The sequence below is a fragment of the Daldinia loculata genome, assembly GCF_022478755.1.
Source record: "Daldinia loculata strain CBS 113971 unplaced genomic scaffold F4817scaffold_31, whole genome shotgun sequence".
NCBI lineage: Eukaryota > Fungi > Ascomycota > Sordariomycetes > Xylariales > Hypoxylaceae > Daldinia > Daldinia loculata.
The window spans coordinates 266,406-293,097 of record NW_026054885.1 but is presented as its reverse complement, the minus strand read 5'-3'; the positions used below and the strand labels follow the sequence as shown (position 1 = coordinate 293,097).

The 26,692-nt window shown below is 46.1% G+C and overlaps 7 protein-coding genes and 1 pseudogene across 8 annotated transcripts; 4 read left to right on the top strand and 4 right to left on the bottom strand.

The window, feature by feature from the left end:
* The first annotated feature begins 759 nt into the window (after nucleotides 1-759).
* F4817DRAFT_340718 (uncharacterized protein) lies at nucleotides 760-1,225 on the top strand. Its single transcript, XM_049303673.1, has one exon. It carries the CDS (start codon nucleotides 838-840, stop codon nucleotides 1,078-1,080), a length of 243 nt encoding a protein of 80 aa, XP_049158133.1. The 5' UTR covers nucleotides 760-837; the 3' UTR covers nucleotides 1,081-1,225.
* A 171-nt stretch (nucleotides 1,226-1,396) lies between these two features.
* Nucleotides 1,397-6,176, top strand: F4817DRAFT_340716 (Rapamycin-insensitive companion of mTOR, N-term-domain-containing protein). The gene is made up of 3 exons (XM_049303672.1): nucleotides 1,397-1,505; nucleotides 1,705-4,190; nucleotides 4,245-6,176. Exons 2-3 carry the CDS (start codon nucleotides 1,818-1,820, stop codon nucleotides 5,862-5,864), a joined length of 3,993 nt encoding a protein of 1,330 aa, XP_049158132.1. The 5' UTR covers nucleotides 1,397-1,505; nucleotides 1,705-1,817; the 3' UTR covers nucleotides 5,865-6,176.
* Nucleotides 6,177-6,839: 663 nt separating this feature from the next.
* On the bottom strand, nucleotides 6,840-9,495 carry F4817DRAFT_146994 (carbohydrate-binding module family 18). The gene is made up of 8 exons (XM_049297927.1): nucleotides 9,071-9,495; nucleotides 8,783-9,023; nucleotides 8,632-8,727; nucleotides 8,433-8,581; nucleotides 7,880-8,379; nucleotides 7,566-7,827; nucleotides 7,331-7,403; nucleotides 6,840-7,184 (listed from the first exon to the last, which is right to left on the bottom strand). Exons 1-8 carry the CDS (start codon nucleotides 9,370-9,372, stop codon nucleotides 7,182-7,184), a joined length of 1,626 nt encoding a protein of 541 aa, XP_049158131.1. The 5' UTR covers nucleotides 9,373-9,495; the 3' UTR covers nucleotides 6,840-7,181.
* Nucleotides 9,496-12,734: 3,239 nt separating this feature from the next.
* Nucleotides 12,735-13,550, top strand: F4817DRAFT_340705 (uncharacterized protein). The gene has a single exon (XM_049303671.1). The coding sequence runs from the start codon at nucleotides 12,806-12,808 to the stop codon at nucleotides 13,295-13,297; it is 492 nt and encodes a 163-aa protein (XP_049158130.1). The 5' UTR covers nucleotides 12,735-12,805; the 3' UTR covers nucleotides 13,298-13,550.
* Nucleotides 13,551-13,988: 438 nt separating this feature from the next.
* F4817DRAFT_t102 lies at nucleotides 13,989-14,113 on the top strand (annotated as a pseudogene). Its single transcript has one exon. The product of its transcript is annotated as a tRNA-OTHER (tRNA).
* A 199-nt stretch (nucleotides 14,114-14,312) lies between these two features.
* F4817DRAFT_340701 (uncharacterized protein) lies at nucleotides 14,313-18,957 on the bottom strand. Its single transcript, XM_049303670.1, has 6 exons — nucleotides 18,060-18,957; nucleotides 17,668-17,975; nucleotides 17,579-17,608; nucleotides 16,253-17,513; nucleotides 15,644-16,201; nucleotides 14,313-15,589 (listed from the first exon to the last, which is right to left on the bottom strand). The coding sequence occupies exons 1-6, from the start codon at nucleotides 18,312-18,314 to the stop codon at nucleotides 15,050-15,052; spliced, it is 2,952 nt and encodes a 983-aa protein (XP_049158129.1). The 5' UTR covers nucleotides 18,315-18,957; the 3' UTR covers nucleotides 14,313-15,049.
* An 897-nt stretch (nucleotides 18,958-19,854) lies between these two features.
* Nucleotides 19,855-21,995, bottom strand: F4817DRAFT_146905 (uncharacterized protein). Its single transcript, XM_049297926.1, has 2 exons — nucleotides 21,859-21,995; nucleotides 19,855-21,790 (listed from the first exon to the last, which is right to left on the bottom strand). Exon 2 carries the CDS (start codon nucleotides 21,768-21,770, stop codon nucleotides 19,980-19,982), a length of 1,791 nt encoding a protein of 596 aa, XP_049158128.1. The 5' UTR covers nucleotides 21,771-21,790; nucleotides 21,859-21,995; the 3' UTR covers nucleotides 19,855-19,979.
* Nucleotides 21,996-24,425: 2,430 nt separating this feature from the next.
* On the bottom strand, nucleotides 24,426-26,232 carry F4817DRAFT_340697 (ferredoxin reductase-like protein). Its single transcript, XM_049303669.1, has 4 exons — nucleotides 25,677-26,232; nucleotides 25,540-25,621; nucleotides 24,944-25,487; nucleotides 24,426-24,889 (listed from the first exon to the last, which is right to left on the bottom strand). The coding sequence occupies exons 1-4, from the start codon at nucleotides 25,831-25,833 to the stop codon at nucleotides 24,740-24,742; spliced, it is 933 nt and encodes a 310-aa protein (XP_049158127.1). The 5' UTR covers nucleotides 25,834-26,232; the 3' UTR covers nucleotides 24,426-24,739.
* Nucleotides 26,233-26,692: the final 460 nt, after the last annotated feature.

Below are 26,692 nucleotides of genomic sequence, written 5' to 3'. Positions count from 1 at the left end.
TGTACGTAACGTTATATATATATACGTAACGTTAAATATTTATATAACGTTAAATATTTATATAATGTTAAATATATACGTAATATTAAATATTTATATAATAATTAATATATAATTAAATATTTATGTAATATAATAATTAATTTATAAATAATATATAATATATATATAATATATATTTTATAATTAAAAAACATTATAAAATGTAATAATTTATATAATATAATAATTAATTTATAAATAATATATTATATATAAATAATACATAATATATATATAATACATATTTTATAATTAAAAAACATTATAAAATCCAATTACTTTTTATATAACAATGCGTAATCGTAACCAGGTAATACCGTTACGGTAACTAATAAAGACTAACTACCTTTAAGGGGTACATAACTATTGTACCTTGCTATTGTACATACCCTCCGCCGCCTCCACCTTTCGTCTTATCTCAGTAAACTCAGACTAGAATTCGTTGAATTGGCGGGCTGCGCCCGCCAACACCCGGCGCCACAGGCGCCACACAAACGCCTGGCCCGTGTCATTGTATCTGTGGGTCTAAGGCTTAAAAAGGTAACAAAAAGTGCGAGTTTTGACGAATTCTAGTCTGAGATAACTCGGGCGTTTTTTGGCACGCCAGAACAGGTCCTTTTAAAAATTAAACCTCATATTTACGATGACTTAATATCCAACAATAACGTATAAAATACCTTTTATTTTTATAACTCGGGATTAATACTATGCTTTCTCTACCTTTCCATCTTTTTTGCATATCTATACGGCATCGCGTTGTAATATTGTAGGCCTCGACGTTTAAAAATACGTAATATGCTGTACCAACATCCACATCCGCGCGCCTGCACCTACATCTGCGCGCCTGCACCCACAACCACGTACAAAATAGCTTTTATTTTTATGACTCGAGGCAAGTACTATTCTTTCTCTACCTTTCTATCTTTTTTGCATGTTTATACGGCATTGCGTTGTGATATTATAGGCTTTAACGTGGTATATTTCCAAAAACGTTGCGACCGGTGTTGCGACCGGTATTGCGACCGGTATTGCGGCTAATCATCACCCCGGAACGCTCGGAACGCGTGTATTTACTAATAATAAAATTAGTAAATGTTTTAGATTAATTAAGACTTACTTTAAACGCGTTGATACTGTTGTTTTTGATATTGTTTTTAATGTTGTTTTTGATATTGTTTTTAATACTGAATAATTTCCTGTGGGCAAAATCGCCCGAGTTGCCTCAGACCAAAGATGCGAAATTCGTAGGGGGGGTAGGTTGGGGATGTAATTGGTTAAAAAAAGGTGTGGCGGGAGGGGTACAACGAAGTTCGCGTCACTGGTCTGAGTTCACTGAGATAACTTTCGTCCCATCCTTGTTTCTTGGCACAAGCGGCCGCAATCCGACACGGCGTCCTAACTAAACCACTAAACCACTAAACCACTAAACCGCTAAACCACAGTAGTGTACGAATAATATCTAGGTAGATACAACAAACATTACATTACTTTTAACACTTCACTCTATGAGACATGACAACGACATCCCTTACTTCTACCCTCTTACTCGCCCGTAGTCTTCCTTTTGCGCAGTTCCTCATTTCCTTGTCGAAAACACACGGCTCGCGTCGGCCCAATCCTTGAAATTCGCCTAGTCTTTACAATCTAATATCTAACATCTAGCTTGTCACGATACTACACGAACCTATCATTCGCCTGACCAAACATTCGCTTCTCTCCATGAGTGGCGCTGCGGCCTGGTCCCAGACGGTGGGCATTTGGTCGGGTCTGCCACCATGCTGAGCACCTCCGCGACGTCGGCTCAGAAGTCGTTAGGTACGCAAGCTGCTAATTCTCCCCTCACCACCTCGCGACCGAGCCTCGATGGCGGACTTCGACCACCTGCCGCCGGCGATGGTGCCCGAAGCATGGCATCTACCGCCACCTCTCTTGCACCGAGCCGTGGTGCTTCCTTCAACCCTTCCCAACCTCCAGGGAGTTTTAGTTCCGACCTACGCAGTCAAACTATCCAGTCGAGGGCTGGTTCGAGGGCCGACGTCTACATCCGCGAAAAGCTGGACGAGGATGACGATTCCATCGCCGAGACCACACTTAATTCGTTGAAGGACTCGCTCAGCCGCGAGATGAAAATAAAAGAGGGAAGCGAGAACATGCTCGAAGCTTTAAATGCAAAGAAAGCGAAACAGACCAAGGAACAACGCCAGAGGGTGGAGGCCGAGCTTACAGCCTCGAATACGAGAATAAAAGAGCTGAAGCAAAGGATCACAGATGCGCAGCGATCTAAGGCCGTGCCTAGTACGCCTACAAGAACACGCAACGAGGGGTTGTTGCGTAACGAAGGTCTGCGATCGCCCCCAAGCGCATCTAGGAGCGGCGCCGGATCCGACTTCGAAGAGCCGACAGAATCCCCGACATTTGCACTTGCCGAGATACTGCAAGCTCTAGAAGTCGAAGGGATGACCCCTGAATACTATGTGGGGGGAGCCAACAACCTGGTAGATCTCTTCAAAAGGCACCCCACGCTGAAGTATGACTTGGTGTGGTCTGTTTTTGGAGATAGGATGCAGGTCATGCTGCTTAGCGGCAGTAGGGAAGTGGTGGCATCGGGATACCGAATGCTACGATATGCCATTTCCGATATGGCCTCTCTTAAGAAAATACGTAGCTTAAATACCGACTTCATGGTAGTCGTGTCTCTCGCCAAGGATCGCAAGGCCGACGTGGAACGCGAGCAGGCTCTCAAGTTCGTCCGCGCTTTCTTGGATGTGAAAGATGGTGTTCGCGAGGTGTCTAGGGCCGTGGTTAGGACTATAGCAGCAGTCGCCGAGCAAGTCGAAGATCGGCTCCGGCCAATCTGTATCGAAACACTCGCCGAAATCCTGTTACGAGATCCCGCGTTACTTGTGGCGTCTGGCGGCTTAGTGCCGTTGTCAGAGGCGCTCGCTGAGGGTACTTACAAGTCTCCCGAATCCTTAGCCTCGGCTTTTCTCTACCTACTAGACGCGCCGCATACACGGAGATATTTACGGGCTGGATATGAATTAGAGGTTCTATTTACGGCCTTCACCGATGCTCTGTTCTCGTACGAAGGGGTTATAAAACAAAATTCAAGGGCAATTGCTTCTGCTTTAAAGACTTGGTCTGGGCTCATGACCTTGTCTATGTATAACTTCAGAGCGATTGGCTCCTTGATATCGAGCCTGATGCTGCCTAACCCGACGATTCGGGACACTGTGATGGATTTGCTTTATTCTCTCCTTCGTATTAAACCCCCTGCATGGGCCACATCGTATCTTGCAGGGCGACGTTTGACAACGTATGGAAGAGTAACGACATTGAAGTCTTCAACGCCGAGCAAGGACGATACAGTCTACGAAGATGACGGTGCGGAGCAAAACTTCGTAGAGCACTATACGGCATTGCTTCTAGCTATATTTATCAAAGCGGGAATGATGCCGAACCTGCTCCAGGTTGCTCAAGGTACCGACGATCCCATGTTGAAGCGAAAAACAACTTTGCTCATTGGCGAAACCCTCAAACTGGCGAGCAGAATCCTCCCCCCTTCTTGGAGTAGCGAACTTCAGCTACTCCCCGAACTATTCGCAGCTGCTTCGCACTTTCAGGACGAGGCGCATTTCAACGCGACCGGAATTGTCTACCAAATAAGTAGTGTAAGCCGGACGCTTTACCGGTCATCTCCAACGGGTTACGCTCCTGGCTATCTTCCCTCCAGCAGCATGTTAGAGAATATGGGTCACGCAGAAGAAGCGCCGAAGGCCAATGCTTTAATCAACCCTGACGATGCCACGTTCCGTCAACTTCTGATAGACTCGGGAGTTCTCGGTCATTCGAACCCTTCCAAATGGGACTGGGATGTCGTTCTGAAGATAATCGAAGGACCACTGATGAATGGTAAACGTCTAGAAGAAGCCATCAAGGCATCGAAATTCGCAAAAAGGCTAGTAGGCTTTTATCGGCCTTTCAAATTCAAGTTTTCGGAGATCAAGAGCACGCGAAACACTCAAAAGTATGTTAGGGTTGGCTGCGCACTAATACATACGCTGCTCCAAACAGCGGAAGGGACAAAATACCTTGCGGATAATAAGCTGTTAAGACAAATCGCCGAGTGCTTGGCCCAGTGTGATCCGGTAAGAACATATATGTTGAAAGGATTTAGATAAAATACTTATTCTTGCTTCTAGACCAGCGGTTTGACTGCGCAGTATCCAATGTTTTCGAGAGATCGTCTTACAGATACGCTGTGCGGCGGTTATTTCCCTATGATCGGTGCTCTGAGCAGCGATCCCAGGGGTTTACAGATGCTCGAGAGATGGCGCATCTTCAACATGATGTATCATATCGTCGATTTTAAGCAAAGACCAGATCTCATCAAGTTGCTTCTCAGTCATCTTGACTATAGTCTTCACGGTCACCCGCGCGTGCTGCTGTCGAAGGCCTTGACAGCTGGCACGAAAGAAATGCGAATACATAGTACTAACGTACTTCGAAAATATGCAACAAGGCAGCGAGTTACGCCAACAGGCCAAGTTATCTCCGACTCGAAGTGGGCGATTCAATTACTTGTCACACAACTCTACGATCCAGAAGTTGAGGTTTGTGCTACGGCCGTCAAGATTCTTGAGAAGGCTTGCAATAGTAAGGCCTTATTGGAGTATATAGTGGAATGCCGACCTGCATTGGACCACCTTGGCGAGATTGGAGCACCTTTACTACTCCGATTTTTGTCCACCTCCATCGGTTATCACTATTTGGATGGCTTAGACTACATAAGTAACGAAATGGACGACTGGTTCCTCGGGCGCAACGATGCCTATGTTAGTCTTATTGAAGCTAGTCTCGCACGTTCTTTCATCGATACCCAAGAGGATCAACCGCACCGACTTAGTATCTATGAAGACGATTTGGATACAGACCAGGACAACCACGTACCGCCTCATTTCTACCGGGAATTGACACGCACAAAAGAAGGCTGTAAATTACTCGAAGACAAAGGCCACTTCGAAGAATTCGCCGCGACTATTAGTGAATACGGAATGCAATCCGATGATCCTGAACTCATCACAAAAGTTAAAGGCTGCTTATGGGCAGTTGGGAACGTTGGCTCGATGGAGCTCGGAGCTCCGTTTTTGGAATCGACGGATGTAGTAGAACATATCGTCAAAATCGCCGAATCTCATGACGTGATGAGTCTTCGAGGTACCGCATTTTTCGTCTTGGGTTTAATATCGAGATCTACTCATGGACTAGAGATCCTCTCCGAACATGGCTGGGAATCAAATACTACACCTCTCGGGATGTCATTAGGGCTTTGCGTTCCTAAGAATCTTTCCAAATTCTTCTCTTGCAAGCCCTGGAAACACGAGATACCCGCGCACATCAGAGTCTTAGATACCCAGAAAACGGTGCTGGAACCGCCACCTGTGGAAATCGACGAACAGGACCCAACTAACCGACGCATATTGGAGCTCATGACTGAGCTAGGCAATATGGTGCTCTATAAGAAGGCTAAAGTCGAGTTGCACCAGTTACGACATAAAAAGGCTCCGGGATTCCGACAACCTGTCTTATTCCGCAAGGTTCTAGCATTGATGGAATGCCACCACTACAGGCTGCCAGACCGGCATCTAGTAATCGAGTTATTCGACAAGAGCGTCCTAAGACACATCGTCTACGGCGAGGAAAGCAGCGACGAATCAGCGAGCAGCTCGGGCGACGAGCAGAGGACAGAACGGCAAAGGAGTATAAGCGACCCCGCCGAGATGGAGAGGATAATAGCTAGGGCCCAGAACTCGTCGATATAGCATAGCATTGCGTACCAGCTAAGACGGGACGGGAAGGCGTCTGAGAGCAGCAAATTCGAGATTTTGGACACGGCGAGAGATATAGTCTGCTTGTTTTTTTGTTTTTGGGAACTCGACTTGACTTGACTTGACTTGACTTGGGACGATTCAACAACTACCTACCTATACCTATACCTATATCTTACCTACTTGTAAAAAAAAATATAGACGCGACATGACATGACATGACATGACATGCGAGGAACAGAAAAATCGCTCGTTGCAAACTGCGCCACCATAACACCACCATTTTGGGGAGGGGCGGATAGGGGGGGGGGAGAAAGTGATATTATCTTGCATATGGGCGGTGATACTCTGGGGGTGGGCGGAACGGCACGATGGATGCCTGAATTGAACATTGTTCTGTTTTAATTCTGTTCTGTTGATCTTTGTGTTGTATTGTGTTGTGTTGTGTTGTGTTTTCTTGCTAGGCTGATGGCGTGTTGAAATCTGATATGTACTATACTACCGCCTGCCACCAATCTATCTGCCTCTGACACGCTGAAATTTTTGTTTCTTTCGCGGCGCCTGTTTTGACCGGGTTAGGGTAGGGGAGTTAGTTGGCTTTACACACGATGTCACCGTCACTTCCGCCGCCGCCGCCCTCCTGCCCGGTTTCCGCTTGGAGTGAGGGGCGGGGAGTTTTGTCTACCGCGGCGTTTCTCGGAGCGAAAAAGGGGGGAGGAGAGAGAAATATACCAAAATAGCGTGTATGTATGTACGTACGTACGTACGTATCTAATCTACGATGCGAGGGTTTTCCATGAGTTGGAGAAATCTTGTTGAGATGGTAGGGTTCGTTGTGCGTGCTATATTATTCATATCCCAAGATAAAATTAGCGCTCACTTCAGCTAACTGCTCATCCCCTCTACGAAGAAGACAACCAGCCCCTTTATTGCCTACAATAGCGAGTTTTAAATCACACAGAAAACTTCCCGGTATCATATCGTTTCAAAATGCTAATTATTTCTTACTATCTTTTTTTCTTCCAACCCCTGAATTACATTGCAAAACAACCTATTCCCCCGTGGAGCGATCCCATACGACTCTCGTCTCCTTCTTACCCAGTAAAGACAGTATATACATGGCCAACGAACTAGCTCCGCTGCGTCTCCTCAGCCCTTCGGTCCTGAGTCTGAGTCTTAGTATGCGATGAGGAATGGCTGGTCGAGTGGGAAGTAGAATGAGAGGTAGAATGAGAAGTGGATTTCTTAGTCGAGGAGGACTTGCTGGTCGATTTTGAGGTCGACTTCTTAGTCGTCTTGCTGCTGCTGCTACTACTGCTCGTTTCCGTCTTAGTTGAAGTTGTCGATACCGGGGGTGGTGTCACTGATGTTGGAGGCGAAGTGGTGGAAGAGGTGGGAGAAGCACTAGTGCTGGTAGGAGGTAGTGAAGTCACTGGAGGTGATGGAGATGGGTCGCTTGCCTGGCATCCTGATCCGAAAGTTGATTGGCAACCCTCGCCGCAGTAGTCAATAGTTGAGCCGCACCAGCCGTGTCTACAGTGTAAAACAAAGTTAGTAACATGATCCAAACAACGATTGACTTTTTCATATTCATTTCTCATAACATAAATTTTGTAGACGTTCCGTGTCCCATCATAGGACAATACCCAGCCTAGACCCTCATAAAAAAGCCCTTGAAATGAAGACTACACTGACTCTGAACAACAGTTTCCAAACTCCGATCCTTCGCAAGTGAATCCGTCACCGCAGTTTCCCTCAATCGATACTTGAAGCGTTCCGGTGGGGGCGGGTGCCGATCCTGTGGTTGTCAGGGGGTCATCAGGGGTTCCCGGTCCGTTAGGGAGCGGGATGCTGGTCGGGATTTGCGAGTCCGCCGAGGAGCAGGTTCCGAATTCCGGGCTACAGTTTGAGCCGCAATAGTCGATGGAGCCACCGCACCATTTATTGGTAGAACAACCTATTGGCATGGATTAAACTTATACTCAAGGCGATTGCCAGGGTATACATACAGTTTCCGTATTGAGAGCCCGCGCAAGTTACCCCGTCGCCGCATCGACCATCTTCGCTAACCTTTGACGTGCTGGTCGGCTGGCTTGGGCGAGTGGAGGTGGGCGTGGGGTTCAGGCAAGACCAAGTGCCGGTCGGGGCACGGATGGTGAAGTTATACTCGGGAACCTTACCGGTGCCAGCACGGTACCAGTTCTCAGGGGGGTCGCCTAAGCATTGCCCCACAGTGACAGACCTATAGCCGTGGCTAAAGAGCGATTCGAGGATATAATCTGTGAGGTTGTAAACGGTTTGGTAGTGGATGTCGTGCTCGATCTCGAGATAGCTATCCTCGCACGGGCTGGACCCATCAACTGCATCATCCCAGATATCTTTGCTAGTCTGGATCTGGCTTGCATCGTCATGAAGGTATCCTTCCGTGTCCAAGTCAAAGTATATAGCGTGATATCCAAGGTTAGCTAACTGGGTCTGACAAGAGGCGGCGCAGATGGAATAGGGCGGCCTGCCTCAAGATCAGCATGGGTCTCTTCTTTTTAAGGGGGAGCTAACACGAACCTCATATAGGTAGGAAAGTAGCCAAGGATATCATTAAAAGCAATCTCATTCCATATGATTTGATTCTTGAACTGGGTTGTAGTCAACTGGCTGAAGTTCTCGTGCGACCAAGTATGGCTTGCGATCTGATGACCCTCGGCGGCCATTCGCTATGGCTGGTTAGTATTCACTTCCAGACCCTCTAGATGAAGCAATTTACCTGAATTACGGAAGCCCAGGGCAAGTCTGGGTCGTTGATTTTTCCCTTGCCAATATTGTTACCGGTAATGAAAAACGTGGCTTTCGCCTCATATTTCTACGTCCTTATTAGCACTATCTTTGAAATAATGTAGGGAGATCATGACACATACTGCAAACTTGTCGAGAAGGTCGTTTGTATATTCGTATGGGCCATCGTCAAAGGTTACAGCGATATCACCATTGTTTACGCAGTCGTAAATGCCCACGCCGCCGTATCGTACCTTGCCTAGTTTTGGACGCGCAATAGTTGACGTGTCCACACCGTCAGGCTTTTGGTTACCGTCACATGCAGGTCCGTAGTTGATTTGGCAGTCGGGCGAAGTGCAATACTCTTCTCCTTCGCCGCAATAGCTTGATTCGGTCAGCACATTATCGGCAAATGACAAAAATGAACTAACCCTTCAGCCGAGCAGCATTGGCTAGCTGCGCAACTACCACGGCCTGCGCCGCATCGTCCACTTCTCTGTCGTGGTTCAAGTTCGCCTCGCTCCTCGAGTTCCTCTTCACCCCGAGCCTCTAGCATTTCTGCTCTCCGCATAGCGCGTGCCTGGCTGTCCCATCTCCTCCCCCCTTTAAACTCCGACAAAAATCTTCTGGCCCCGGCAAGCTTTGGCAGGCTATGGCTAGGATCGTTTGGATCCGCATGTGCAGCCGTCCGGCCGGCGCAAGCGGCCAGGATTAAGGTGTTCCACCAGCGCATCGTGATAAATGCAGTGTAGTCCCGATATATGAAACGAATGTCAAGGCTGGGCACAACGAATCCTCAATCCACGAGAGTTCCCAGAGCTCAGAGAAGCAATACAAAGGGACTGGGAATCCAATTATCTTGATAGATCTCCAGCCAAGACACCGGGCGGCACAGGGGTTGCATTCTTGGTATATAGAGCCACGCGTACCCGAATGCCATGAGAGGCGACGATCCAGAAAAAGGCTCTTAGAAAACCACATGGTTCCCGGATCGGAGCTTGGTCAACCCTGTGAGGAGCATTTTCTATATACCCGGATGCTACCTTGGCAGCAGACCACCTGCATTAACGAGCCACTCATAAAAGGGGTATTGCAGGAGTACCTATATTGAGTTGCGTTGCAGCCGTCATGGCGTCTTTGAAAAGGCTGGACTGGCCAGATGTCACTCTTGTTGCGAGAGCACGAACACGAGGTTGAAAAGGTATTCCCTACCATGCGTCGCTGACGCTGCAACTTCGATCGAGCGTTTACGAAGGCATACTACATGAGCATCCATGTCGAACGAACGTCCCAAAATAAGTTATTCCCCATTCCGGTACGCTAAATCCGCGGCATCTAGAAAAAGTCATTGTCGCGGAATATGATAACTCTACTCAATAAAGGTAGGTTCGTTGATTCATGTCGAGGAGGCTCACGTAAAGCCTCACCTCTCCCGGTGTAAAGGTACCGGCCAGGGGGGCTCTTCGGTTGAAGACACAATCTCCATGATCGGCTCTTTTGCTAATAGAAATAGGTTAAGAATGACTCGTCATCTTTCCCCAGATGGTCGGCAAAGCGAGAGGGCGTCTATCTGAGTGGTTTCTGTGGGGTTAGTAAACGCGTCCCTGGATAGAAAGCGACATTGGGATCGAGTTCCTTCGGCCCGCCAAGGATTCGCCTCATTAGTCCAGCCCTTCACCCACTAGACGGTTGAAAGTGACGGGGGACGGATTAGAGAATGGCTATATTATATTAATTTGAAAATATCCTAAAAGCAACCTACCATCTACCTTGCATTGCACGACCTTTGTTCTAAAACTACCCTCCAACTCCCTGGTACCACTAGCAGCAAAGATTTTCAACCGAAATCTCGCATTAAAAGAGAGGAATAGGGAAATAGATATATTAATTGGAATGGATTGTTACGTTGTCGTAACCTTCGAGACCGTCCACCAAACCCACGCGCTGATGTGCTCTACCCCATAGCCGGAATCGCGCGATTCGGATGCCAGCCTAGCAGGTAGATCATTCAAAAAGATGACGAGTCTCGGCAGGTTCGCTCCGTAGCAGTCGGGAATATAATAAAATGTCCTCAAGGTGTATTATCTTGGTTTTGCAACGTGAAGGAGAAACGTGCCATCGTCATTCTTAGGATATGTGGAAATGCAGGTGTTGTAAGCGAGTTTCCTTAATGAAAAGAGCGTCTTTTTCTGGTTGTTATTTTTAGACATTGTAGCCGTAGGCAAGGTAAGAAGGTAAGAAGGTATGGGGGATTAGTCACGTGGCTTCCTTTGTACATTACGTTATTCAGCTAGTGCTTCTTTCAACGCGCCTTCTTTGCGCCTCTATGCTTTAGGTACTAAGTAACTACATGATTTATCTTAAGGGGTTAGAAGCGCGGCCTTCTTCTGTCTCCTTTGAACTACAAGGACAAATAGAGAAAACAGCAAACCATTCAAGTACCCTTAGCACCATCGTTATATCTAGATCGCATCTTAGCACCTGGAACTTAAAAGTAGCCTACCAGTCTGACATTTTAAATACCACTATGGGGTGAATTGGCTATGTTCCATTGGAATATGTCGTACGAGCCAGAGGGGAAAGGCCTTGGCAATTTTCTTACTGCTGGTATTAAGTGCCAAGACTCGACATAGGAATAGCATAGCACGCTGGGAGGAAGGGACCTTGTTTGACAACGTAAAGGCTTTATGAAGCAAAGCCAACCATGTAAGTGAGTGAATGCTCTAAACCCCTCGAAGATATCTGTAGTTGCGGAGTCCAGTTCATCACACGTTACGACTTACATGAGGGTAAGGGGAGTTTGGTTTAAGAAGCGCCATCATATCATTGTAGAACTAGCCCGCTTAACGTACCATAGACTTGACGGCCTTGAAAGAATAGATATGGATATTACCCTCAACGTTCAGAAAGACTCCCTGCCTTAACAATCTACTACGATAAAGACGCTGCTTTCAAGTAGTATTTAAGGAAAATCGCCCAGAACGAACACGAATCAGCTAGAAACAGTAGTGAGAGGATACGATAAAATATATTCTTAGACAATCGCTATAAATTGGCTCACAAGATCTAGATAGCTGTTGACATCGGCCTGGGGCTTTCATTTAGACTAAAGGATAGCAGTGCTAACTAAGACCGTGGGGTTTTTACAAACCTATGCTTAACGCCTCCTGGGGTTCCAGGAGTGCCAAAGTAAATGCAAGGTGTATTCTTTATATCGACCCAGCGAAGCTATTCAGATGCTATAATGACGATAATCATGCTTTTATAGACCAGTTGATATACGTGCTTTAATAGTTTGACCTAGATTCTGAGCCATCCAGTTGGCTCTCGGCGTATTCTACCCTCAGACTTAAGACAACAACATGCCTAACATATTAAAACCTCATAAATGACTAGGAGCCGCTCTTTCCAACAGTAAATAGCTCTACAGGTACGTGTGTGATGTTTGAATCCAACTTGTTGCTAGGTTGCTGTCGCTATGTGACCGTCAACACCTGAAATGGATACCTGACGCACTTACAATCAGTAACTGCCTCAGCAACTAGAAGTTTGCTAAAAAGAAGAACCTATTACTTTCCTAGGTTGCTCCTGCCTTTGTTTTCACTTTTACGCGTATATAATTTCGTACCATTCGACCGAAATCCCTCTATCCTTTACATCATCAACAACAAACCTGCCAAGTTGATTCGACCACCATGGCTGAATCCGCGGACGAGGATGTTGGCGGACTCGCCGGCCAATCATCCAACAAGGTTGTCAAGAAGGCTCGAATCAAACCCCATTCTAAGCCAACGACTCGTCAATCTACCGGAGCTACTAAGAAGGTTGCCAGAAAACTGTTCGAAACGGCCTCGTTTTCGGATGACAATATCGAACACCAGTCTGGTCAACTAACCGGCATAGACAGAGTCCTCTCACGACTAGAAGATCTTACGAAGGCGGTAACCGAATCAATCTCTGTCGCACAGGCTACTCGATCTATCCCCGAAACCTCATCAGTATCGCAGCTCAGACGAGAAGATATCGGCCGATTCAACCCCGCCTATCCTGATCCGAAGGAAGCTGGCATGATAATCGACGGCAATACTATAATTTTTACAGATGTCAACCGCTTCGTCGAACGTGTTGAATCATTCCTTCAAGACCCCGTTACCTACGAAGCCAATATGCGACAGATGTCATATTTGTTTGAGGTCTTATTGGACGGTCCAGCAGCTATGTGGTGGGGTTGTGAATTGTCTGAAGATCAGCGAGCGGTCTTTCGGGGAGACGGTCTGTCCCATGCGCTGGTGGCTTTGAAAGTCCGATTCGAAACAACCCCGAATAGGGTGTTGGATGCATCTTTCTTCGGACTAGACCTCGAAGGGATTGCTGCTGATGAGAACAAACTACTCGAGTTCTTTCAACTGAAGCTGAAATACGGAAGAGCAACTCACGAACTGGCACGCGACAACGGCAACTGGGAAGAATTCATGGATGCGGTCTTGGACAATTTATACCCCGAAATCGCCGATAATTTGCCATGTCCCTCTTCTGCTGAGACGCTTGATGAATATATGCAAAACATAGACGCCAAAAAGGGGGTGATTAAGTACTTAGCATCTAAGCTCTGTGTTAAGGCTGACTTGGCCAAGTTTTCAGCCGGTCCTGGCTATTGAGCGAGACTACAGCAGCGATTATTAAGTCAAAAGCTTTCGTATCAGTCAGATAGCACTCGATTGCAGGGACAGTTTTATACCACGACTGGAGCCCGTGTTCTGGCTCATTCATTCAAGGGGACAAGGCCTTCGCAATGCAACCGAGACTTAGGTGTTGCTGTATACAAGTTCGAGGAAGAGTCTAATCTAGTTGGGAGCCTGGGCATAACGCACGGCATCAGAAGTCATCTATGTACCTAGTAGCGAATAGGCCTTGACAAATACATACTTCTCCCTACCATTCCGTATCTGCCCAGTCTTCAAGTAATCAAGTGTTAAGACATCTCTTAATTTATACGGAGTGAAATGCGCGTAAAGTGTTAACATAGATACTGCTTTATATGTCTGCCTAAAATAGGGGCACGTCGTATCTACATAGAATCAACAACAAACTGCCAAAAATCTCCCCCTCTGACTACTACCAGAGTATTATTAGGCATTTATACAAATACCATACATCTAGGTAGTATCACCCATCATTCCCATCTCGAAATAACATAGGTACCTAGGTACGTAACCCGGGCCAGTCAACCCGCAACCCACCAAACAACAGCCTGCAGCCCGCGGCCATAGCAACAGGCACCTGTCAACCTCGCAACCTAAGGCAGACAGATAACTCCCAATAGCAAAGGAATTACTAACAATAAAAAAAGGGCTGGTGGTGTAACGGTGCACACTCCATCCCATTCCGCGCCCCGGACGGCCAACCCCATGGCCTCCCCGGTGGTCAAAGCCAAGTCTCATGGAGAAGTATGGGTTCGAATCCCATCCGGTCCAACTTTTTTTTCTTTTGTACATTTTTCTCTTTCATCTATACATATATATATTTTTATTTCCCCCTTTTTTTGTCTGTATTAATTCCTACTAATCCAGCCCAGATCTAGATATATATATTTATATATATATGCACGTAAAAACACACACCCCCAAGTTGAGAATTAAACCTAGTAGGAAGTATCTAACGGCCTGATCAAGCAGCCTGAGTAAATACAAGAAGATAAAAGGTACATAACATATATAACTGGATGGGGAGTTTTACATATATCTGTGCTCGGACTTTAACTACTAAAGACTGGAAGGTGAGCGCGTGGCTGTCTCAATTAGAGGTCGGTGGTTTGCTTAACCATACGACGAATCCCCTCAGATATCTTAGTAGATTCGTAGAGTGACCATTAGTCTATATTCAAACCCGTTAGAGCATGATTTAGGGGAAATATCCTGTATGTTCCACTCAGGAGCTAGTTGGATATAAAACTACAGCATGTAATCTTCAGGGGCCAACTAATGTTCAACATAATATGATATATCAATGGATATGCGCTGCTAATGTCCACCCATCATCTATCCCTCAAATGAGCGCTATACAAAACAACACGCCAAGACACCGCAAGGTAAGATCAAAACGAAATATCCTACACTCGTCTAGAAGAAAGAGCCACCATAAGACCTTCCGACAGGGGATATAAGACGCATACCTGAACATATTTCCCAACAGTACACCACCCGCAACTTAGTTAGTTGCCTCACTCCTTAACCCCATTTATTTCCACCTACCCAACCGCTTAGTAAATCACAACCATTATCTCATCAACCATATCGTGCTAGTCCCATTCATATCCATCCCGAATATCCCTAATAATAAATGCCGTATATATCTTGTTGTCCCCGTCTAGAGAGCGAAATTTAGCGATAATAACGGTAACAGGGACATTCCTATCCTGGAGTATCCGGGCGATTGCTTCGCATTAGCTTATTTAGAAAACCGCGCCCGCCGCCTAGTGTAGATCGTCCCCTCTTCTCGGGGGCGGGTTCGTCCGGTGTCGATTTAGGAGGGGCGGATCCTGATCCCCTTTTTGGCGGAATTGCGTTATGGCTCGGGTGCTCATCTTCGGACTCGAGCAAGTCATATTCCGACATAGAGAGCTTATCCGCGGCTCGTTTATAGTCAGAGGAATCTGGACCGGACTTGCTCATACCAACGCCCTTTCCGGCTTCTTGCATCTTAGCGATCCCACGTTCCAAATGAGCTACCATAGGACCTTTAATGGCCCAATTTCCGTCCGGTTCACGGTCCGCGGCCTCCCTGTATAGTTCCGGCTCCCTTTTTTCAAATTCATCTTCAATCTCCCTCTGGTGCTTCGTCGTAGCCTCGACGCGCTCACTCTTGACCGCCGGCACGAGGTCAGTTGTTTGTACCCTATCTTCACCTTCGAGGAGTTTGAGCCACTCGTCGTATCGCTGATGGCTATCCTTCTATAACGATATTGTAAGTGCAATGTTCAATAGGGGGGTTGCATTTGAACTTACCCTCTTTTCACATGAAGATTCCTGTAGGCTAGCAAGATACTCCTTCGCGTTACTCTTCGTATTCTTACCCACAATGTACTTGTCGAATGATTGCGAGAATTCGCGGAAGTGACCCTTAAGCACGAAGCATTGCCCAGTCCAACCTTTGCTCTTAAGCTTCTGTAAAAGCGCGTCTGCTACGGGCGTCTCCCAAGGATACTCGACTACCTTATCATAAAATACGACACATTTGCTTGCGTACCAATTATTAAATGAATCGCGGCTTGTCTCATCCGGAAGTGCCTTTTCGATCATTTCCATGGTGGCTCGTGCTACAAAGGAAGCTGGTGCCCTGAAGTTGATTGCGCCATGGATGTGAGACTGGGCGTACTCGGATGGTGAGCGGAGATCAATTATCACAATCTGATCCTCTGGGAATATTTCCAGCAATTTGTTGAGGTGCCCGGGAAGAATCATCTGAGCCCCATGGTTGGGAGGCTCCCGGCTTTGGTCATCTATCTTTAAGCTCTGCAATCGATTCTCGACTTCTTGTTGCTCTCGACGGTTTTCGAACCAAGCCTGAACTGCGTAAGCCTAAATTCTATGTAATGCTCATTAGATATTACTTACGTCAATGTCCGCAGTCTCTACGCCAAGGGTCGACGCGAGGAATTCTCTGACGGCAATAGTCGGCAATGGGTTACCCTCGAAATATTCTTCTAGCCGTGTCTGGGCATGCTGTGGAAGTTCAGGTTGACTAGCTACAGATGCTAGGGATGTTCTCCGCATGTTTCGAGGCTTATTTATAGCCAGGTGCTGCGCTATATTACTATAAGACATGCTCTTATGTAACGAACCACCAGGCATAGAGCGTTGCCTTGATTGCCATCCCCCGCCAGACATATGGTGGCCCTTAGATATTGCGCTCGTCGTGGGACGGTAGTTTCGGGAAATAGCATCGACCATCGGACCATCAGCTCTTCTATACATTGGATCCATCGACGTTCTCTCGCTTGAAAGGGCTGACATTATCGATAACCTACCAGACTCTAACGGTCTGGAGGTATATGCTGTAGTTCCTGAGTAAATTGACCTCAAATCTGCATCATTATCGGCACTCGTTGGTACTTCTTCATCCAATGGCCTTAGCTCACTGTGGTTACGAGCAGCCAAGTTGTTGGACCGAATGAAGGCCACGAAGTTGCAGGCATGATTATCGGGAAGTAGATCCCAAATCATGACCGGCATCGACAATAGGAGTAACGTCGAATGGCTCTTGAATACCCCTTGGACCTTAACATACTTGGCTAGTGCTGGTATATTTGAAAGCCAGTGTTCCCAGTCATTGATGTTAAGACGCTGATCCTCTTCAAGGGCTAAAGAAATCATTACATGCGGTACATCTTCATTTGGCTCCGATCCGACGATATCTTGCGGGCCGGCCGATCGACCATTGGGAGAAGTCGGCTCGAACCCCGGCTCCTGAGGAGGCGAAGGTGGTCTTGCATCTGGCGATATGATCCGGGTTACCTCGATACTTGGTGCTTTATGATTGGCGGTCATCATAAAATGCACTGGTGTAGCACGTGCTTCGAAGTGTTTGCCATTCAGCATTTCGGGTCTTGGATGCTTGAGGCGTGCGAGAACCTCAGCGTGGAGCATCGCGGCGGAAAACGTCCTTCGCTTCCAGTCTTGAAGCACTTCAATCAGAGTGTTGGTAAACGAGTATCTCCCAGGATCGGGAGCAATAGCGTCCCAACTAGATGCCGATATCGTTTCCGTAATGCTATTACCATTAGGAAAAGTAGCACTTGCAGCCCCTGCACAGCAATCTAATAGGATGAGCACATCCGACAGAGATCGTTCCAACAATGTCTGAATAGCGGACCATCTACACAAGGTTAGAGTTACCACACACATGCGATCCGTATAGGGCTTAGCATGATATAGGCTTACTGTAGCCATGGAGAGTCTGAACTTCGAGTTCTGGTTTAACAATTAGCATATCAAGTAGGGGATATAAGAGCAGTAGCCTGGAAACGCACCCGCACCATGTACTTTGTCTCGAGTCATCTATCCTCGCGTGGCCACCATAATAGATGATGAACAGGGTATCACTTGATTCGTGTTCTTTTATCATGGCGCCAACTTTCAACATTAGCTCGAGATGTGCATTGTCGGACGGTATCGGAAAGGTTTCGGTTTGGAAATTATATTCCTCCCGAAGGCATGCCTCCAGGTCATCGAGCTCCTTCAGGACGAACAAGTCGTCGCAGGTCCAGTGAAGAAGAAGCACATGCACTTTCTTGTACCTTTGTGAGCCTCCCCGGTTGGGGAAAGCCCGCGTAGCCGACTATCGAAGTAGGGCTGTTAGTACTACAATAACAGATATGAGAAGTGAATAGAGGGATGAATAAAGGGAGAGGTTAGAACGCACATCCTCGAGTGTCTTGGCGAATTCGGGTAGATGCTTGACGTGGTAGCTCACCCGACTGATGTCGTGCGTGGCTGCTGGCGTCTTTTCATCTTCAATGCTAGAACCATACTGAGAAGATGCAATTAGACGAGATCGAGCTTGAGGCCTGGCTGTCTTTCTATCTCGACGTACGGCAGAATCTCCACTGCTGAAACTATTCCCATCCCCCGTAGGCTGCCATTCACTTATTGTAACGAACGGCCGACTATCACCCATGATCGCATACGCTTGTGCAGATCAACCAAACAAAACCGCGACGGGAGGAAAGGATGAGAGGGAGGGCGAGACGATATAGCAAACGCTAAGGAAGAACGGAATATCGTAAGGGTTGATCTTTTACATGACTCTACCGTACCGCATGGCGGATGAGAGTGACTTTGGCTGGCTAGGCTGGCTGGGCTGGCTGGTTGGTTGTACGGTCGTATGTAATGATGAACGAGTTAGAACTCGGGCTTAGATAGAACGATGGAATCAATCAATCACACTTGAGCGAAAGGGAAAGTAGTGGCACAGAGCATATAGAGAGGGATATTCCGGGCTCACTGGAGCTATCAGGGAACTAAAGGGACGCCTTGCGACGGGAGACGGGAGACGGGCAACAGTCGGGCAACAGACTACGGGACAACGGGCTGAACTGGAACATTAACATGAAGGATGAGTGAGGGTTGTCCCAAAGTGTTAAGATGAGCGCCCCTCGGTAGCGGAATGGGGTTTAGCGGCACCGCCCGCGGTGAACAAATTCGGTGCGAAACGCCTCGTCCAAATTTCCCTCTTTTCCTTTATCATCATTGGTTAAAATGTAATGCTTATATTGGTTTGTAATTGCTTGTGCCTGCCTACCTAAGATATCTTAGGTAGGCTGTGTGTGACATGATATCTGATTGCTTCTACTATGTAGAAAGCAGGAACCGGCGCCTCGATCGGCTATATTTAAGGATGTGTGGGTTGTTTAAAGATCGCCCTACTGTTTGTTTTAGCTTTCTAAATCGATAGATTCGATAGGTACAAGCCCTGAAGCCTTAGCATATCTGCATTCGGTAGGGATTACCTAAAGTGCAACGCCAAGACTAAGGCAAACAGGTACCTAAGCAGCTAAGGTACCTACATAAATGTATATTGGTAAAATATTGGTAAAGGTCTGCTCTTACTACATCCCAAACTACCATCCACGTAATATAGGAATATGGAATATGGAATATGGAATATGGAATATGGAATATGGAATATGGAATATGGAATATGGAATAGCTCAGCCTCACTCTTTATGACACCGACGTTGCTTACGAGTAATATCATTGATAACCAACTAATGATATTGTCATTATTATAGTTAACTATCGATACTTATAGGAGTAACGACCTCTTCGTTTATAGAGTACTCACAACCCTGCGACCCAAGTACTCCAGCCCTTCCACACCTCAGATTTCGTAGCAAGGGTTTCTAGTCCCAAGCTTGTAAATATGGGTTGCCTAGATATCCGGATGCAGAGCGAGAAACAGAACCTTGCCATATGCCCGGCCCCGATGCAACCCGACCTCGCAGCTAACTCGTCTCATACACCCCACCCCTATATAGCGGAAGAAGGCAAATCGCCAACAACTCTGGTATGCACGTATTGGAATATTCCGTGATTCTTTTCATCATGTTGTGAATGAGATCGAAGTAGAATGAAGCCACCCTTAAAACGCCAATATGCATGCAGATTCGCCCCACGTAGGCCCGAATGTCAAACAGATGAGCATATGAAACAACAATGCACCTAGAAATCATAACAAGACCGGCTATAATACCGACATTGTGGCAACCCTAGTTTCGTTGGCGGATTCCTCCATATATATTCGAACACGATACTGTGTTTCGAGGTAAACCTAAGCACAAGCTTAGCTGGTATCGTTTGTATTTGTATTTCGACGCTCTTCGTCCAAGTCCTCCTTTATCAAGCGCTCGCTGAGGCTTCTCGGTGTTCCGTTAAAGTAAGTCAGTTCAGGCCTGTAACTGCTTGTTTCGTCAACCCCGCTTCGCCCATCAACACTGCCGACAAAAGTATAGAAGTCACCCATCTCAGCGGCCTTCTTATATAGCTCTGGGTCACGAACGACGCCAATCGAAAACGGCTTTCCGCGGTATGATCCCGCCGATGCAGCTACGTGACGGGGAGACGGAGAAGTAGGTGCCGGCGCAGCAGGTTTCGCGACGGAAATCGCAGGCGATGTAGAATACAAGACCGGTTTCTCAGCTATAGGGGTCACGTCGGCATCGTCCTCATCATCCTCATCTTCATCTTCATCGATGTATTTCGTAACTGGCTTGACCTCATGGCTGTTGTCAAACTCAAACATGTCTTCTTCCTCAAGCACTGGCTCTTCGACGGGGTTAGACGGTACTGTTGGCTTGCTACTACGCTGTTTATTTGGCTGTGGCGAATCGGGAACGCTTGATTTCGGTTCGGGAATTGCTTCAAGCGGCGGGGAAAAGTGTTTCTTGTTTTTAAAGGAACTCAACGGAGGCATCATGAGAGCATCATCCGTATCATCAGCCTCGTCAGCAGCTTCGTCTTCACCAATTTCTTCCACAACCGGTAGAGGTGCGCCAAGTTGGGTTGGAAGACGCGCATCATTTATACGGTGTGATGTAGGATTAGAGCTTAGATGATTGGCTGCAACCTGATGTGCGCCATTCGCTTTCCCCCCATTTAAACCGGCCATGACTAATTCGTCATCCTCGTCATCGTCAATGGCCTCTAGGCTACCAACAACCTCCCATTTCGAGGTATCCTCGGTGGAGCTCCTCGCTAGGGCCTTGAGGCGCTCAGTCGAGGTGATCTTCTTTGGCATTGGCGGAGAGCTGCCTAGCAGATCGGTTTCTTCATTAATGACGATCGCGTTGTATGAGTCATCAAGTAGACTAGTGGGGTTGCCTAACGGGGATGACGGGAAGTCCGTTGCTCGAGGTGAAATTGGAGGCGACGAAGTGGGAAGAACTTCTTCGCCTTCTACGTCGAATCGTACTCGTCTAGGACTCTGGGTCTTGGTGGAAGAACTAGATGAGCGGCGGAGGGCGCTTCTTGGTCGCGTCGCACTATCGTCAGAAGTGGCTGAAGAGACAGTATCCGAAGTATGGCGTCGAACAGGATCCGGTCGTAATAAAATGTCATTGCTTAACGGCGCGAGAAAGGGTTTTTGGCTATCGTTAGATTCTCTAACTTCAGGTGCTTGGGACGGTAAGGCAGGCGATGTCGGAGTATGTCGCTGTACGGCATCAAGCAAGGGAAGATAGCTTGGTGTAAACAGACCGTGGAACTCGCGCTCTCTCTCATGCGGGCTCCGAGCACCGTCTTCTATGGGAGTCCCTGGGCTCTGAGGGGAAGCTGGCGGCGGCGATAACAGTTTAGGTGACCATAACTTTTCATCCAGACTAGTAGTATTAGTATCGAATTGCGACTGCGAAGCAACATCGTGATCGAGAGCCGGACTCAAGGCCGGATAGTTTTGGAATTGCTCGGCAACCAACTTTTCGACTCTAGCAGACACATGTCCCGGCACGTCTTGCAACCGCTGATGCGAATACCGACGGAATTCTTGTGCCATGTCTTGGCGATATTCATTGACCTTGTTATCAAGCTCGGCAAGCTTTTGGAGAAGATCCGATACGAGATTCGTGGTGTCATCCATTATGCCGACTGCGCCGCACACTACAAAATGATTAATCGAAAACAGTCAAAGTACAAAGAATAAGCATTGTCGGTGCCGATCAGCATACAGCACGACAGAAGAACTTCTTGAATGCGGGAGGAACGTGGACTGATGCGACGTGCTTCGGTTTTTTTTCCCGTCTTTTCCGTTGGTGCGGAGATATACTTCGTTCCTCGATTCTCTGTAGCAATGAATTGAACTATCCACGGGGTATTACCAGTTGTGCAATTGCAAATATTGAGTTGCCGATAGGTATATACACAAGTCCCAAATCTGGAAAGCCCCTTAGTTAACACAAAGACTATCGGTTAGTTGTTGTTGTTGTTGCTGTTGTTGTTGCCTTTTTTTTTTTTGTTCGAGTTTTAGGTATGTAGATAAGCCTCGTTCTGTAGTGGCTTGGAGCCGCACTCTCGAGATGTGACGGTAGTAAAATGATTTGCCAGGAAGAAGTTACCGAAGTGTAGAAAATGGTGTGGAGAAATGGTAGGTGTGGGAGCCAAGAGCCATGGGATCCGACAACTCGGAAAGGCCTGGTCAATTGTCCTTGTTGAACTAGCGAGACTGCCAATTTGGTTTATCAGAATTCCAAGCCTAGAAGATTCTGTGCATACCTGCGGGCAATACCTAAGGCAATACAAAGGTACAGTCAGAACGTTGATAAGAATGATAACATCATTTTTATGTTTGCCGAGGAATGTACATGTACTCATAGAGGTACTTTACCGGTGTATACCTCCTAGGTATACATATATCAATGACGGACCCTCAAGACCCTCAAGATCTTTAAAAATAGCTAGCATTAATAAATAAGTAAGTAAATCGAGTCAACGTACAGTTGTGTAGCGTTGCAAGCCCTGGCCGGCTTCCCTCATTAAGGTACTGTTAGGTACACGTACATCCCGATTAGGTACAGAGTACAGATAGGGACCAATCAACTAATAGCAATGACTTCAGCATTCGACCGATCTTAAGATCGACCTTATTGATAAGATGTTCTCCAGACTTTCTCGATAGACTTTCTCAATACGAAATTATGTCTCCATCAATACATGTATATTACAGATATTTTTGGTATATTTCGACACAGTCTAGATCCATCGACTCGCAATTCAGTCCCATTTATAAGATATATATATGAGATTACGTCTAGTCGTGTCTATATGATTACTAGCTGCGTTACCCGTTCGCGCAGGCGCTTACGGGGGGAGTGTCTACATACCTAGCTTCAAGAGTGCCTTTTACGCCACATATAAGTCTGGCCTTTCTGATTGGCTAGCCACACCTTAACGCACGTCCGATGAATTCTTTGTAAAATCAATTGAATAGCCCTAATATTGTTTAAAAGATTTAATAATTGGTATCGTTAGATAGAGCTCGTTTTGCATGACCTTTTTATCCTATTTGCATGTGTTTTAAACCTTATGCGATAGAATGGCAAAGGAAAAAGTCGCCAACTGCGGGGCGATTCTAAGGATCTGATTGGCTGGAAAAATTGTGGCAGTACTAATAAAATATAGAAGAGTTGATCCAACCGGATAGCGCGAAGGATTCAAGGACGTCTGTTATAAGTACGAATTCTATTATAATTGCTGGCGACGCCGTAATTCGACTATAAAGTAGCGTCTCCCCAGGATGGGCAGAGGACGTCCAATGAGAAGATAAACTGCAAGCCACGATATTCTATACTCCTGCATAATAATCATCCAGGTTTAGGCAAAGTTGACCTGCCAGCGTATCAACCGTACCAAGACTCTCCACGATGCATACCGAGTTGGAGATGATTTAAACAGCCTACTACTCATAATATATGTCCTCAAGTGATTTGATACCTTCACCACTTAAACCTCCAACTCATTCACTTACCACTTATAAGTTACTTATTCCAGACTAGTCTTAGATCTCTTAACGCTCACCGCCAACTCCGTCATCGCCACGTTCTAACACGTCATAAGTCCTTAGCAGTTCGATTAAAAAACCCGTTGGTTTTGAGGAACACGCGACTAAACGTTCCGGATGCCTATACGAGATAGTCAGTGGGAAGACTATGTGCGAAGTCTCCTCTCACCGAATTGCAACCCCGTGCTTACCGAGTCGGGGCCCGAGTCTTCGGATGGGCACACCTCACGTGTAAATTGACAACCCGAGAGTTCTTAGGGGGGGTTACTCTAGTCTGTGGATACGTCCCCGTCTCCTAAATGAATACGCACGTACATTCAAATATTCCAAAGATAGGACGAATAAGTATTGGCCCAGTGCCATATCATAAATGGATCTAATACCCATCACTGTGACAACATGTTTCTAATCTCCATAAATCAACCTTCATTAAGATAGGAAAGTATAATAATCGACAAAACTTATAATTGCCTAGATTGAATTTATTACTTACGCCTTTCGCGTAAGTTCTTGATGCTCCTATAAAATACGTTATCTTTCAGGAAACTATCAAGACTATAATCGTGAGTAAGTTAGTCTCAACGTCTCGTGGTAAAATCCATACCATACCTAATCTATCAGAATTACTGATAGGATAGTCACTCCGAAGGGCCGTAGTATCTACGAGTATTATTGAAGCTACTATTACGCCGCCGTCATTATTCACTATATCGCTCTAGTACCTATGCTAAGAAAAAACGTAGGTAACAATAAATTTATTCGCAAAGTAACCTATGGTAATAATCCAGGGCAGTAAATGATACAATGAATGCCTGAGCGACATCTTGCAACCTGAATAAGAGCTACCTATACTATAGGATCTCATTACTTTTCTATGTTGATCATTTGTCATGCGTTTACTTGTCTAAATAAGCATCATGAACTAACTGACACGAAGGCGCCTATTCCCTCTTTATAGCGCAAGAGCTTCTTATATAGTCGGAAGCTAGATCAGCCACATGGATTGCCAAGTGACACATCGGTAGTGGAAGATAAAGACTGTGCCGAGTACTCTAGAAGGCAAACACCTGGTCTTCTAGCTTGCTAACGGGACGAGCCTTCTGGAAACCGAGGCTCTCCGTTGCCTTCTTCAGACCGCCGATCATGGGCGGTGGACCGCATAGCAGTATCTTGACGTCCGGAGCGGCCTTCGGTAGCCATTTCTAATTATTTATCAGCTTTTGATCTAGAGTTTATTTAATATGAGGGGAGCTTACGGTGACCATGTCAGCAGTGACGAATCCAACACCACCAGTCCATCCCTCAGGAGGCTTGTCGAGGACGTAGTGGACCCTGAAACCGGAATCTTCCTTCGCTAGAGCATCGAGGTCTTCCTTCAGTAGGATGTCTTGCTCGGTGACATTGGCGAAGATCAAGTCCACCTGAGTTCGGTCGCCTGTGGGTCGTCCTCGGATGATGGCCCTGACAACTTGGAGCATGGGAGTGATACCAGTACCGCCAGCAACCATTCCGAAATGACGGACCATGTTGGGAGTATAGACGAAAGCACCCTTGGGTCCCCTTACACGAATCGTCTGGCCGACGGCAAGCGACGCCATGTGCCTCGAGATATTACCGGTTGGGTACGACTTGATAAGGAGGTCAAAGTAGCCAGGTTGGTGGTCACCAGAGATGGGGGTGTACGATCGTACAATCTCCTTGGTACTGCCATCGGGTTGCGGGAGGACGGCACCAATTGAGATGTGCTGGCCGATTGGGAGACCGAGGATGGATGTCGGAGCGGGCAAGGAGAACCGGTAGCTATCAAAAGTCAATGGAGGAAACACTAGCTGCTATGGAAAATGCGACGAACATGGCAACATTGTGGGAGATGATTGTCTTCTCCTTCAATTCGAATTCTTGGAAAACATCTGGCTTCAAGACCACCTTAGGCACTATACAGTATGGTTAGCTTGATGCCGATAGGAGGGTATTGCACAATACACGTACACGAGCGGAAGTACTTGATTAACCCTAGAACAATTGCAACGAGAGCTGCAGCGGGCGTCCATTCCTTCTTAACAATAAATGTTCCAAGTACCAACAGACCGGCGGGGATATATATCCCGTCGAAATATGCCCTAGAAGACAACGGAAGTGCCGCCATCGTGAATTTCAGTTGCCGCTTTTTGAATTTGGGGGTATGAATTGTAGCGGAGCTGCGCAATTTAAATGATTTGTTGCCTGCTAGCAACTGAAATAAGCCTGCTCTCGTAAGAGAGGGGGAACGAAGGTAAATTCTGCTGAGCTGCAGCTTATATCGTTGTGTTCGTCGGAGTTGACACAAATCGATCTGCCCTTTTTATCTTTTATCTCCTAAATTCGGGGCAAACGCAAATAAGTGGCACCACATCAAACATTTGTTGAGTTTACTGCATAGTCATAGCCCCGGCGTTACAAGCGGACTGGACCGGCCGCTCGGTACTACCATACCAGGATTTGCTAGGTCCAATAAACCCTCAATCAATACTCGGTTTACGATTGATCAATTCCAACGTTTATAAGGATGCGGATACTTAAGCGAGAGTTGATAAATATAAACGATTAAATTGATTTAAATATTTAAAATTATTTAAACGTTATAACGTATTAATGTTAAAAAACATAAACGTTAAAAATATTTTAAACGTTAAAAAATGTAAACGTTAAAAACTTTTATACGTTTAAAAAATATAAATTATAAATAAACTATTTATATATAAAGTATATAATATATAAAAAATAAATTTATTTTTATATCGTATATTATTTTACACATATTTACATTTAAAATAAAATTAATTATGTTTTTTTTATTATTAATTATTTTTACAATTAAATCACGGATTATATTACGGTTTACGGCTTTTTAAATAAATTACGAAAATTACACACATGTTTATTTAATATTTTAATTGATATGTTTTTTTTTCTTTTTTAATTTATAAAATACGTATTAATTTTAAACGTTAAAAAGTTTTTTAACG

What these genes read in the sequence shown, in the direction of transcription:
- F4817DRAFT_340718 (XM_049303673.1), top strand. Translation starts at nt 838, where the DNA reads ATGCTGTACCAACATCCACATCCGCGCGCCTGCACCTACATCTGCGCG.
- F4817DRAFT_340716 (XM_049303672.1), top strand. Translation starts at nt 1,818, where the DNA reads ATGCTGAGCACCTCCGCGACGTCGGCTCAGAAGTCGTTAGGTACGCAA. An exon ending in GCTTGGCCCAGTGTGATCCG is followed by an intron (nt 4,191 to 4,244) that starts GTAAGAACATAT and finishes TCTTGCTTCTAG; the next exon opens with ACCAGCGGTTTGACTGCGCA.
- F4817DRAFT_146994 (XM_049297927.1), bottom strand. Translation starts at nt 9,372, where the DNA reads ATGCGCTGGTGGAACACCTTAATCCTGGCCGCTTGCGCCGGCCGGACG. An exon ending in CAATGCTGCTCGGCTGAAGG is followed by an intron (nt 9,024 to 9,070) that starts GTTAGTTCATTT and finishes GACCGAATCAAG; the next exon opens with CTATTGCGGCGAAGGAGAAG. An exon ending in CCTGGGCTTCCGTAATTCAG is followed by an intron (nt 8,582 to 8,631) that starts GTAAATTGCTTC and finishes AACCAGCCATAG; the next exon opens with CGAATGGCCGCCGAGGGTCA.
- F4817DRAFT_340705 (XM_049303671.1), top strand. Translation starts at nt 12,806, where the DNA reads ATGCGACAGATGTCATATTTGTTTGAGGTCTTATTGGACGGTCCAGCA.
- F4817DRAFT_340701 (XM_049303670.1), bottom strand. Translation starts at nt 18,314, where the DNA reads ATGGGTGATAGTCGGCCGTTCGTTACAATAAGTGAATGGCAGCCTACG. An exon ending in TCGCCAAGACACTCGAGGAT is followed by an intron (nt 17,976 to 18,059) that starts GTGCGTTCTAAC and finishes CTACTTCGATAG; the next exon opens with TCGGCTACGCGGGCTTTCCC. An exon ending in TAGAGACTGCGGACATTGAC is followed by an intron (nt 16,202 to 16,252) that starts GTAAGTAATATC and finishes TACGCAGTTCAG; the next exon opens with GCTTGGTTCGAAAACCGTCG.
- F4817DRAFT_146905 (XM_049297926.1), bottom strand. Translation starts at nt 21,770, where the DNA reads ATGGATGACACCACGAATCTCGTATCGGATCTTCTCCAAAAGCTTGCC.
- F4817DRAFT_340697 (XM_049303669.1), bottom strand. Translation starts at nt 25,833, where the DNA reads ATGGCGGCACTTCCGTTGTCTTCTAGGGCATATTTCGACGGGATATAT. An exon ending in AATCAAGTACTTCCGCTCGT is followed by an intron (nt 25,622 to 25,676) that starts GTACGTGTATTG and finishes CATACTGTATAG; the next exon opens with TGCCTAAGGTGGTCTTGAAG. An exon ending in TCACTGCTGACATGGTCACC is followed by an intron (nt 24,890 to 24,943) that starts GTAAGCTCCCCT and finishes ATAAATAATTAG; the next exon opens with AAATGGCTACCGAAGGCCGC.